General features: G+C 38.5%; 1 protein-coding gene across 1 annotated transcript in view; it reads left to right on the top strand.

Annotated features, from left to right (window-relative positions):
• MORC1 (MORC family CW-type zinc finger 1) overlaps window positions 1-13,543 on the top strand; it is a 247,048-nt gene that overhangs the window by 40,742 nt on the left and 192,763 nt on the right. The window contains exons 8-10 of the mRNA XM_070072071.1: window positions 4,095-4,185; window positions 5,549-5,657; window positions 12,284-12,443. Coding sequence (XP_069928172.1) covers window positions 4,095-4,185; window positions 5,549-5,657; window positions 12,284-12,443 — 360 coding nt within the window. The remainder of the gene's footprint in view (window positions 1-4,094; window positions 4,186-5,548; window positions 5,658-12,283; window positions 12,444-13,543) is intronic.

The raw sequence follows: 13,543 nt of genomic DNA, 5'->3' as shown, positions 1-13,543 counted from the left end.
GGGTGTTCAAGTAATACTGAACTGTTCTGGAATGTTCCACACCCAAGTAAAAGATGATCATTAGTGCTGACACCAACTGAGACGGCAAAGTCAAGAAGTGTCGTCTACACCTGTAGTCTGAGGATTTAAATAATATTTATTTATTTTTAAAATATTGATTCTTTTTCTTTGAAAGACAGAGTGATGGAGACAGAGAGGGAGAGACAGAGAGAGGAACTGATTCACTTCCCCAAATTGCCTGATAGCCAAGGCTGGGGCAGACCAAAGTCAGGAGCCTGAAACTATCTGGTTCTACCACATCGGGTGGCAGGGTCCCAAATACTTGGATCATTTTCTTCTGCAGTCGCAAGTGCATCAACAGAGAGATGGATGGGAAATGGAGCAGCTGGGACCCCAGCTGGCCCTCTGCTATGGGATGCCAGCATTGCAGGTGGTGGCTTAACTTTCTGTGCCATAATACCAACCCCAAGGAATATTTATTAACAACTTTAAAAAATGCTAGGCAAAGCTACCTACTAAGTTGCATAATTTTGGTTTTTCAAGGTAATTTTGCTTAAAATGTTAGTGGTTTGTCAATATTTAAATATGAGAAAGAATAGAGTATGAAAAACATGCTGAAAAAATAATCTCATTTTTCACAGAGTAACTGTTAAGTTCATTTTACTAACTTCTTAAAATAAATGACAGAATACATGTGATATATTCTAAGGGAATTCCTTGTAAAAAGAAGCAAGTCCTTTTATATGGGTCGTGAACAAAATGATCAAAACACAGGCAAGTGATGAATATTCAGATCTTCAGAAAGAACTCACACTTCACTTGAGACATATAGAAGTATCCATAAAAAAGCACACTGGCTGTGAGAGCAGTTCTCAATTAGCATTGGAAATCAAGTAATAAATGCGACAGCAGACTGGTTCCTGGAAATAGAATCTCTTGTCCAAATTGAGCTAGATCAGTCTTGACCCTCGCAAGATGGCTGTGGTCATTTCCAAGTTTTCTTTGCTTTTTTTCCTACCCTCTAGTCTTGTCTCAGTACTATCCATTTCTCACTCAGTATTTTGTGTAATTTTTTTTCTTTTAATGTAAATCTCATCATTGTCTTGCTGAAAATCACTTCAGTGGTTTTCCACTGCTTAATAATAGAATTCATATTGCCCTGCATTGCTTCCAAGCTCTTGCATGATTTGGCTGCCTCCATCTCTTTGACTTTTTCTCATGTTACACACTTCTTTGCTTTTGACTAACTCCATCCCCACCTGGCTTATACCTCATCATTTGAATCTCAGCTCAGATGCCAGCCTTCTAGTTGTGACTTTCCATATTCATTGTGTCTGAAAGCCATGCTCCTGTTCATCTTGTATCACATCACCTTGATTTTGTTTTCATCACTTAATACTCAGAAATAGTCGTATTTATTTGTCTATTGCTTATACTCTGTTTCTTCTACCATTACAATAACATTGTTGAACGCAGAGGTCATGACTGGCCTGGGCATTATTCTATCATTGTGCCCAGAGAACTGACAGCCATGTATGCAAGTTCCTGTGATTTGACACAACACTATAGCAAGTCATATTCAGACCTACTGCTCTCGCTTAATTGTTGGCTGTAGCATTTATCAGCTGTGTAACCTTGGGAAGACTACTGAACTCTTTAAATTTCCTTCTCTATAATATGCAGATCATTATAATATCTTCCATGTAGATTTGCTGTGAAGGTTAAATAGACTGTGCAGGTCCCATATATAACATAGTACCTGGCACATAACAATCATTCCGTAAATGGTATCTGATATTGTCATTGTAGATATCCTCACCTAATGGCTAACTATTAAAAGAACTTGTGAAGGAATGTCATTAGCTTCAAACAAGCAGGGTGTTTGATAACTTTTACATACCCTGTACCAGGTACCACTATACTGTCACATGTCTATATCCAGACTGACAGAATTCTCCAGGCAATACTAAAATGTGTCTTCAGGTAGGCCAACAAGAAGAACATTTTTGTTTCTATAGCTCAGTATATTCTGAAGTCTAGAAGATAAATCTCTAGAGTTCCAGATTGTGCTGGAGGGATCAAGAAAATGACTCTGACATACTGAAATGATGAGTTCCTCTGCCCCAGGTAGTATTATAGTGGAAGCCATTCTGCCCTTCTTGGAGTTTAGTTGTGTCTGCTCTGTTTATTCTCGAAGCGTGAACCTAGATAAGGGCAGGTTCACAGAAACATTATTAGTGATGCAAATATTTGTTTTTTTAAACATTTACTTAATGAATATGAATTTCCAAAGTACAATTTTTGGATTACAGTGGCTCCCCCCCATAACTTCCCTCCCACCCACAACCCTCCCATCTCCCGCTCCCTCTGCCCTTCCATTCACATCAAGATTCATTTTCAATTCTCTTTATATACAGAAGATCAATTTAGCATATATTAAGTAAAGATCTCAACAGTTTGCACCCACACAGAAACACAAAGTGTAAAATACTGTTTGAGTACTAGTTATAGCATTAAATCACATGTACAGCACATTTAGGACAGAGATCCTACATGGGGAGTAAGTGCACAGTAACTCCTGTTGTTGACTTAACAATTTGACACTCTTGTTTATGGCTTCAGTAATCACCCTAGGCTCTTGTCATGAGTTGCCAATGCTATGGAGGCCTTTTGATTTCGCTGACTCTGATCATATTTAGACAAGGTCGTAGTCAAAGTGGAAGTTCTCTCCTCCCTTCAGAGAAAGGTACCTCCTTCTTTGATGACCTGTTCTTTCCATCGAGATCTCACTCACAGAGATCTTTCATATAGGTGTTTTTTTTTCCCCCAGAGTGTCTTGGCTTTCCATGCCTGTAATACTCTCATGAGCTTTTCAGCCAGATCTGAATGCCTTAAGGGCTGATTCTGAGGCCAGAGTGCTGTTTAGGACATCTGCCATTCTATGAGTCTGTGATGCAAATATTTGTAACATTTAACCATTCACTAGTGCTTTTCAAGTGCCAAGAGTCGAGTTCAAAGTTTCACAACTGTATCATCTCATTTAATTTGTTTGATTTATCTCCATCAGTAACTCTGTGATACTAAATAAATGTTAATAGTACCCTTTGGGTTTTTTAAAACAATTATTATAATTTTCTGTTCATTTGAGAGGCAGAGAGACAGACAGATCAATATAAACAAGGGAGAAGCTGAGGGAGAGGGAAAAGAATAGACAGAGGGAGAGGAAGAGCATGCAAATCCACAATTCACTCCCAGTTGCTTGCAATGACTGGGGCTGGACCTGGGATAGAACTAGGAGATGAGAGTGCAGTTGAGCTCTTCAGTATGGATGGCAGAAACTCAATTATTTGAGCTGTCATCACTGCCTTCTGAGGTCTGTGTTGCTGGAATGAGGACCCAGAACCTGGAATTGAATCCAGGCATTCTGATGTGGGACACAAGTGTCTTAGTCACTAGGATAAATGCCTATTCCCAGTAATTTACTTTTAGAGGGAAGAAAATTAAGTCTTAGAGGTTTTCTTTTTACTTTTTTAAAGATTGATTGATTGATTTTGAAAGTCAGAGATATATATAGAGGGAGAGACAGAGACAGAGATTGTCTGTCTGTGGCCTCACTCCCCAGATGATCACAACAGCCAACGCTAGGCCAGGCCAAAGCTAGAAGCCAGAAGCTTCTTCTGGGTCTGCCATATGGATGACAGGGCCCCAAACACTTGGGCCATCTTCTACTGCTCTTTCCAGGACATTAGCAGGGAGCTGGATCAGAAGTGGAGCAGGTAGGACACAAACTGGCACCCATATGGGATTGCTGGCGTCACAGGCAGTGGCTTTCCCTACTACGCCACCGCCCTAGTCCCAAGGTGCAGAGTTTTAAATTCTACCCACATGGTTACATCTTCTGACCTTCAATTTAATACCATAAAGATCATGCTTTAGATTGTAGAACCTGGCAAGACTCCTTGTCTATAACCTAATGTAACAGCTGTAGACTTATCCTAATATCCTGAGACACGTGAAGTCTTGATGAATGGATGTCAGGCTGATGTCAGAGACTGTCCCTAATCAGTCATTTAAAAAGCCTTTGTCAATTATAGAAGAAGCTTCAGACATCATATACTTTGGAACATCCAAGAAACGGTTGTCTACCATGAAGTTCATTGGGCAGTATGGCAATGGTCTTAAAAGGTGAGTATTTTTCCCCTTTTAACACATATCTTATCTCTATTGAGAACAATATTTAGTTAAAGACAGTCTTAATAGAATGATTAAATTGTGTGAAGCTTTAAAAAATATGAACTTGGGGAAAGGACCTCTCATATTTTCTGCATCCTGATACTCATTTTTTTTTTAAATGTATTTATTTGAAAGGCAGAGTGACAGAGAAAGAGAGACAGAGAGAGAGAAAGAGAGAGAGAGAAATCTCCTATCCTGTCCTTTACTCTCCATGTGCTGCAAAGGCTGAGGCTGGTCCAGGCCAAAGCCAGGAGTGTGGAGCTCCATCCGCGTCTCCCACATGGGTTGCAGGAGCCAGAGCACTTGGGCCATCTTCTGTTGCTTTCCCAGTTGCATTAGCAGGGAACTGGATGGGAAGTGGAGCAGCTGGGACCCAGACTGTTTTCTGTATGGGATATAGGTGTCACAGGAGGCAGCTTAACCAGCTGTGCTACAACATTGGCTGCCTTTTTTGGGAAAGATTTATTTATTTATATGAATGTCAGAGTGAGACAGAGAGAGAGAAAGGGAGAGAGAGAAAGAGAGAGAGAGAGAGAGAGAGAGAGAGATCTTTCATCTGCTGGTTCACTCCTCAGATGGCCACAATGGCCAGGGCTGGGCCAGGCTGAAGCCAGGTTTGCCATGTGAGTGGCAGGGGCCCACTTCTTTTCTTCTACTTCCTATCTTCAGGGAGCTGTTTAGGAAGGTGAGCAGGCAGGACAAAACTGTTGCCCACCAGGGACACCTGCCTTGCAGGCAGCAGCTTTACCAACTGTGCCACAATTCTACATACCACTCCCCTCCCCCACTACCCATTTCTGACTTGACTTGGATCTTTACAAAATTTTAAAATTAATTCTCACATACGGTAGGAAGAGAAGTCTTTTAGGGATTGCTGAAGCAGTGCTTGTGGACTTCAACAACTTAGTTGCATCTCCATGCTGTCTTAATTCTCAAAGCATATTTAAGGCTTGGTGGTTTGTCTTTAGTTTTTATTTTTATTTATTTATTTTTTGTAGTTTGCCTCAGGGAAAACAAGGACATGTGGTTCATCTGTGTGGCTCCTTGTAGGACCAGACAGTTGTTCTTTTGAGCCCTGGGTGCAACCTTGTCTCCAGAAGCCATGTCTAAAGCAGGAGTGTGGGGCTGGATCCATTCCAAATTGTCTGTTCCACTTTACGCATAAGAATACTACTTGTGCCCTCTTCATGGTAGATCAGCAAAGTTGGGGTTATTGAAAAGGATAATTTGTTACAGTATATAATAGGATGCCTACCTGTTTCTTCTTTTTCAGTGTTTGAGATATAAACCATTATGTTCTTCATTTTTCATATAGTGGGTCCATGAGGATTGGAAAAGACTTTATTCTTTTTACAAAGAAGGAAGAAACAATGACATGTGTGTTTTTTTCTCAGACATTTTGTGAAAGAGAAGGCCTTAGTGAGGTAAGATTTGAGGGTTTCCTTCTGTTCCCATGGAATCAGTGGTGTTTTAATTTGCCCTCTCAGGAGGTGAAGTCTGTCATGGGTTCATTCTGATTATTATTTAGATCTTTAGGAATATGCTTGATAAATAGAGAGAGAGTTACCAGACCTTCTGGGGTCATGGGAGGACTGTTGTGTCCCTTTAATGAGAAGTTTATTTTCATTATCCAAGTACTCAAATCTCTCAGAATAAGAGGCTGCCCTAGCACAAAGGACTTAAAGAAGATGTCTAAAAATTCCTTCCTTACTTGTTCTTAAATGGATTATCATTTTAAAAATATATTGAAGTGAAAAGTATATTGGAGTCAAAAACTTAGAGTATAAAATATAAAGAAACAATGCAAATTAGAGTTAAAACTATAACTGTAGTTCAACTCTCATTTGCTCATCCAGACCTTTATTAAGTTATAATGCCTGAGTTTTACTGTTATGAACATCAGTTGTAATTTCACAAAAGAAGCACATGTTGAGTAACTACTACTGCCCCAGCACTGGATGCACTCTGTGGAAAGTAGAAACCCAGAAGACCATGAGACCATGAAAGAGTTTTCAGCCTTTTCACAAAATGTGGCATGCATGCAATGATTTACATAAACAAAAGAATACTGTTCGATGAATTGTCACCATATTGTCAAAAGCAATGGTATGGACAGAAAGATCAGAGAACCTCAAGTGGCCAGTAAAATTTGCAGCTGGGGCTGGTGTGTGGAGACAAATGGCCTGGTGTAACCAGTCTAGACCTGGGAATGCACATGGAGTTTTGGGGGTGTAATATGGAGGTGTGAGGCTGCCAGCGGAGGGGTGGGACTCCCCAGCAGTGGTCTGTGGGCAGCAAGAGTAGCTGAGTGGGGAACCTTACCCGAAAAAAAGTGATACTTTGAGCATTCGTGTTTTATTTTGCGTATGTAAGGGGCATGGGATCTTGGGCTAAATCTGAGCTTACAACTTTCCTAAATTATGCCTTTTACTTTTTAAAATTTTAATTAAAAACAATGTATACATTCCATTTCCATAGAAGCAGCTGCTTACAATAATGTAAATGGATTCTTTTAATATTTACCTGTGTATCTCTAAATAGCACGCTTGTATTGCTATTTCTTGAATTTCAGACATCATCTGTTAGCCCCCACATCTAAAAAAGGATCTTTTCCTTTCTCTCATCTTATTACATATACACAGAAATCCAATCATTCACTCTCAACATAGCACCACTGTAATTTTGGTTGTGCCAGTTTTAGTAGGCACATAATTAGAATATACAATCTAATTTCTTTTTTTTCTTTTTTTTTAACTTTTATTTAGTAAATATAAATTTCCAAAGTTTAGCTTATGGATTACAATGGCTCCCCCCCATAACTTCCCTCTCACCCACAACCCTCCCATCTCCCGCTCCCTCTCCCATTCCATTCACATCAAGATTCATTTTCAATTCTCTTTATATACAGAAGATCAGTTTAGCATATATTAAATAAAGATTTCATCAGTTTGCACCCACACAGAACATAAAGTGTAAAATACTGTTTCAGTACTAGTAATAGCATTAATTCACATTGGACAACACATAAAGGACAGAGATCCCACATGAGGAGTAAGTACACAGTGACTCCTGTTGTTGATTTAACAATTTGACACTCTTGTTTATGGCTTCAGTAATCTCCCTGGGCTCTTGTCATGAGTTGCCAAGGCTATGGAAGCCTTTTGAGTTCGCTGACTTCGATCTTATTTAGGAAAGGTCATAGTCAAAGTGGAAGTTCTCTCCTCCCTTCAGAGAAAGGTACCTCCTGCTTTGATGCCCCGTTCTTTCTACAGGGATCTCACTCACAGGGATCTTTCATTTAGGGCTTTTTTTTTTTTTTTTTTTTTTTTTCAGAGTGTCTTGGCTTTCCATGCCTAAAATACTCTCATGGGCTCTTCAGCCAGATCTGAATGCCTTAAGGGCTGATTCTGAGGCCACAGTGCTATTTAGGACATCTGCCCTTCTATGAGTCTGCTGTGTATCCTGCTTCCCATGTTGGGTTTTTCTCTCCCTTTTTTATTCTATCAGTTAGTACTAGTATTGTATCATATCTATTATTTTTCCTTTCAATGCACAACTCTTTTATTTATCCTGAAATTAATAGTTGACTGCTTAGGTTTTTGTGTACTTATCCCTGTCACTGAGTGTTTGCTTGATTTTCTATGTTTGCATTGCTATGTTAACCCCAGTCTCACCTTCCTTTCTTTTTGCTAATCTGCTGCAGTCCACACTTTTGCTCTCCATGGCTGATGTTCAGATTTCATCTTGGGATCTGGAATCTGCACCTGTCACCATTCTGATGATTCCCCTCCCTTCTTACCTATTGTCAGATTCTAAGTTTCATGTCTTTTATCAAAGCTCTCTCTTTTTCTTGGTGCAACATATTCTCCAGTGACTTCCTGAGCAAAGGTTCATGGGAAGCGAAATGAGATCTCGCATGTAATAAAATATTCCAGTTCTAACTTCACATTCAGTGAATTTTGTTTGGCATTATTTCTAGGCTACAGTTCATTTTCCTTCAAGAGTCTAAAGACATTGTTCCATTATCTAATATTAGTGAGAAGTCTGAAGTCATCTTAATTCCTTAATCTTGTATATGGCCTGTTTTTTTCTTTTTTTTTTTTCTTCATCCCCTACTCTTTGAACATCAAAAGAGTCTTCTTAGTCCTCAGTGTTCTGTCTCATTACAGTTTTTTGCCTTGGTGCTGTCTGTTGAAATCCGTTGTGCAAGGAACTTGTTGAACCTTTTCACTCTAGAGACTCAGATGCTTCAATTCTTGAATAGAACTTTTGGTGATTTTCTTCCATCCACATGATTTTTTCTCTCTTTTTGTAAATCTTGTTTCCTTAGCTCTTAGAATTGTTCCTTAATTTTTCAACCTTTCTCTCCTGTTTTTTAGTTACCATTTATCTTCAAACCCTTTAATAGATTTTTTTCTGTGATTGTATTTGTAATTTCCAAGATTTTTATTCTCTCAGAAAATAGCTAGTTCTGATTTCTTATTCAGAGATACCTAGTTCTTATTTCATAATACAATAGTTGATAGCTCTAAGGATATTAGCAATGATTGATTTTTTTCTGTTGAAATTTGCTTCTTCCTCTGAGGGTTTCTGTTTCCATAAGTTTTGTTTCTGCTTGTTTGATTAGTCTCCATCTACCTCTTGATTCTGTTAATCCTGAGCACTTTAAGATTAGTCCAATAACATACTGATTGAAAATTCTGAGAATATGGGTGGGGCTTGCTAGTGGTGAATGGCACAATAATGTAAGCTAACTGGACTGTCTTGTAGGGGGAACCTTAGTGGAATTTTTTTTGACTTTCTGTCTAGGCTGGTGAGATTTATTTGGAGAAGTCTCCTACTGTCTTCTGGACCCCAGAACCATGCCTGTTCTATCCTCCTGTCCAGAAAGGCTTTGACTCTTGCCAGAGAATAAATATCCAGGGTCTCTGGGGAAGTGCTGTTGCCAGATAGGGATATAGATGCTGCCTCTGATGTCTTGCTTTAACCTGTGAGCCTTTCTGGGAAGGAATTCTGAATTGCAAGTCAGATCCCTCTTCTGCCATGAGCTTTGGATGGTTTTTCTTGAGTTCTCTGTCATCTGCTTTACAACTTGTTTCTTAAATTATTTTATTACAAATTTTAATGCTGTGTCATACTTGTAGATTTTTATCATGTACAATGTAATATTTCAACACACATATGCAGTGTAAAACTGTCAAACCAAGCAAGTAGTCTTTCCTTTGTGTTTGGAACGCACCAGCTCCTCTCTTGCTTAGTAACTTGAAATGTGGTTGTTCTCCTGCCACTCTTTTTTTTTTAACTTTTATTTACTGAATATGAATTTCCAAAGTACAATTTTTGGATTACAGTGGCTTTCCCCCCATAACTTCCCTCCCACCCGCAACCCTCCCCTTTCCCATTCCCTCTCCCCTTCCATTCACATCCAGATTCATTTTCGATTTTCTTTATATACAGAAGATCAGTTTAGCACATATGAAGTAAAGATTTCAACAGTTTGCACCCACATAGAAACACAAAGTGAAAAATATTGTTTGAGTACTAGTTATAGCATTAAATCACAATGTACAGCACATTAAGGACAGAGATCCTACATGAGGAGTAAGTGCACAGTGATTCCTGTTGTTGACTTAACAAATTGACACTCTTGTTTATGGCATCAGTAATCACCCTAGGCTCTTGTGATGAGTTGCCAAGGCTATGGAAGCCTTTTGAGTTCACCGACTCTGATCATATTTAGACAAGGTCGTAGTCAAAGTAGAAGTTCTCTCCTCCCTTCATAGAAAGGTACCTCCTTCTTTGATGACCCATTCTTTCCACTGGGATCTCTCTCTCGGAGATCTGTCATTTAGGTGTTTCTTTCTTTTTTTTTTTTTTTTTTTTTTTTTTTTTTTTTTTTTGCCAGAGTGTTTTGGATTTCCATGCCTGTAATACTCTCATGGGCTTTTCAGCCAGATCTGCATGCCTTAAGGGCTGATTCTGAGGCCAGAGTGCTATTTAGGACATCTGCCATTCTATGAGTCTGCTGTGTATCCCGCTTCCCATGTTGGATCGTTCTCTCCCTTTTTTATTCTATCAGCTAGTATTAGCAGACATTGGTCTTGTTTATGTGCTCCCTTTGGCTCTTAGTACTATCATTACGATCAATTGTGAACAGAAATTGATCACTGGGACTAGTGAGATGGCATCAGTACATGCCAACCTGATGGGATTGAATTGGAATCCCCTAGTATGTTTCTAACTCCGCTGTTTGAAGTATGTCAGCTTGAGCATGTCCCGAATTGCACATCTCTTCCCTCTCTTATTCTCACTCTTATATGTAACAGGGATCACTTTTCAGTTAAGTTTCAACACTTAAGAATAGTTATTGATTACAATATTCAACCAAAAGTATTAAGTAGAACAAACAAAAAAAATACTAAAAGGGATCATGTATTAAGTTGTTCATCAACAGTCAGGGCAAGGGCTGATCAAGTCACTGTTTCTCATAGTGTTCATTTCACTTTAACAGGTTTCCTTTTTGGTGCTCAGTTAGTTGTCACCTATCAGGGAGAACATATGATATTTGTCCCTTTGGGACTGGCTTATTTCACTCAGCATAATGTTTTCCAAATTCCTAACAGGGATCACTTTTCAGTTAAAATTTAAACACCTAAGAATAATTGTGTGTTAATTGCAGAGTTCAACCAATAGTACTAGAACAACAACAACAACAAAAAACTAAAATGGATAAAGTATTACATTGTACATCAACTGTCAGACAAGAGCTGATCAAGTCACTGTTTCTCATAGTGTCTATTTCACTTCAACAAGTTTCCCCTTTGGTGCTCAGTTAGTTGTCGCCAATCAGGGAGAACACATGATATTTGTCCTTTTGGGACTGGCTTATTTCACTCAGCATGATGTTTTCCAAATTCCTCCATCTTGTTGTAAATGACTGGGTTTCATTGTTTTTGACTGCTGTATAGTATTCTATAGAGTACATGTCCCATAATTTCTTTATCCAGTATACTGTTGATGGGAATTTGGCTTGGTTCCAGGTCTTAGCTATTGTGAATTGAGCTGCAATAAACATTAATGTGCAGACAGCTTTTTTGTTTGCCAATTTAATTTCCTTTGGGTTAATTCCAAGGAGTGGTATGGCTGGGTTGAATGGTAGGGTTATATTCAGGTTTCTGAGGAATCTCCAGACTGACTTCCATAGTGGCTTAACCAGGTTGCATTCCCACCAACAGTGGGTTAGTGTCCCTTTTCCCCCACATCCTCTCCAGCATCTATTGTTGGTAGATTTCTGTATGTGAGCCATTCTAACTGGGGTGAGGTGAAACCTCATTGTGGTTTTGATTTGCATTTCCCTGATTGCTAGTGATCTTGAACATTTTTTCATGTGCCTGTTGGCCATGTGGATTTCCTCTTTTGAAAAATGTCTATTGAGGTCCTTGGCCTATCTCTTCAGTTTGTTTTGATGTCGTGGAGTTTCTTGATTTTTTTTGTAGATTCTGGTTATCAAACCTTTATCTGTTGCATAGTTTGCAAATATTTTTTCCCATTCTGTCGGTTGCCTCTTCACTCTCCTGACTGTTTCTTTTGCAGTACAGAAACTTCTCAATTTGATGCAATCCCACATGTTAATTTTGGTTTTGACTGCCTGTGCTTCTGGTGTATTTTCCAAGAAGTCTTTCTGGTACCTAAATCTTGCAGGGTTTTACCAATGCTCTCTAGCAATTTGATGGTGTTGGGTCATAGATTTATGTCTTCAATCCATGTTGAGTGGATTTTTGTGTAAGGTGAAAGGTATCTCCTGCCACTCTTACCATCTTTCAAGAGGGAGCTGCAGATGACCCCATCTATCTTCATATTCCACAATGGAGCATTTTAAAATAAAGTTCTTTATACTTATCTGTTCTGTGTATTCATTGTAAAAGTAGAATACATAAGGAAAATAAACGTTTAACTTTGTGTTTTATAATCTGCATTAAATAGTTGTTCAGAGCTAAAAGATGATGGTTTTTGTGTATTTCATAATAAATTAATGTGCATTTTTTTGTAGGTTGTAGTTCCAATGCCTTCATGGTTAACAAGTTCCAGAAAATCTATTGCAGATGATCCTCAAAAATTCTCAGTGGAATTGTCTATCATTTATAAATACTCTCCATTTAAAACTGAAGCTGAATTGATGCGGCAGTTTGATGTGATTTATGGAAAATGTGGTAAGATCATCAAAACTCTGAAATTTTGATGGAAGTTTTTATTTAAAGTGCCTTATGAAAGGTACTACATGCGCGCGCACGCACACACACACGTATTTTTTGTATTAATAATCTCATGTAGGATATCACATGGGAGCAATCATTCATTTTATACATATGAGTTTTACCTTAAGAGAAACCAAACATGAGTTTGAAACATCCCTGATACTGGAATAAAGGGTTATACTTTCGTGAGCTTTGTGGAACTGGAGGAGAAGACGATGATCCAAGTTACGACCACAGGGACTTCACAGTCCTTGCGCCATAGGGCATGGTTGGGAGATACTTATTCTACCATCTGAGACTGGTTTATAAGAGACTTAATGATGTAGAAAATAATGACCCCATGTTTCTGCAGCACAAAGTGAGCAAAAGTTTCATAGACATTTTTCTCAAAATTAACAGATATTTGCCCAATGTTTTAGCCTCCACTCAGTTCCTGCTAAACATTCTGTGGGATGAACTGTGTTTGCTGATGTTTTCTAGTATCAGTTTTTATCCCAGCTCAGTATTTTTAATATCTAAAGTGAAAAGAGCCCTACTTGAGAGAAAGCTATGTGCATGCCACTTTTTGCAATGCTTTGATATATGTAATGTTTATAGTGAAATTGTGAGATATTTGTTTCTGACTTGAGATCTTATTTTGGCATTTTGTTGAAAGGTTATGTTTTAAGTCATCTCTTTCCAATTATCATAGAAGAAAAATCATGGTAATTTTTTTCGCTCATATACACAGTGTATTTTAAGGACAGTTAATGGAGTCTCTTGGTTTATTTCTTTTTTAAACTTTTATTTAATAAATATAAATTTCCAAAGTACAACTCTTGGATTATAGCAGCTTTTTCCCCCCATAACCACCCTCCAACCTGCAACCATCCCATCTCCCACTTCCTCTCCCATTCCATTCACATCAAGATTCATTTTCAATTCTCTTTATATACAGAAGATCGATTTAGCATATATTAAGTAAAGATTTCAACAGTTTGCACCCACACAGAAACATAAAGTATAAAGTACTGTTCGAGTACTAGTTATACCATTAATTCACATAGTACAACACA

The sequence above is a fragment of the Oryctolagus cuniculus genome, chromosome 4, assembly GCF_964237555.1.
Source record: "Oryctolagus cuniculus chromosome 4, mOryCun1.1, whole genome shotgun sequence".
NCBI classification, from domain to species: domain Eukaryota; kingdom Metazoa; phylum Chordata; class Mammalia; order Lagomorpha; family Leporidae; genus Oryctolagus; species Oryctolagus cuniculus.
The sequence above is the reverse complement of the archived record's forward strand: the minus strand, read 5'-3'. Positions and strand labels throughout refer to the sequence as shown.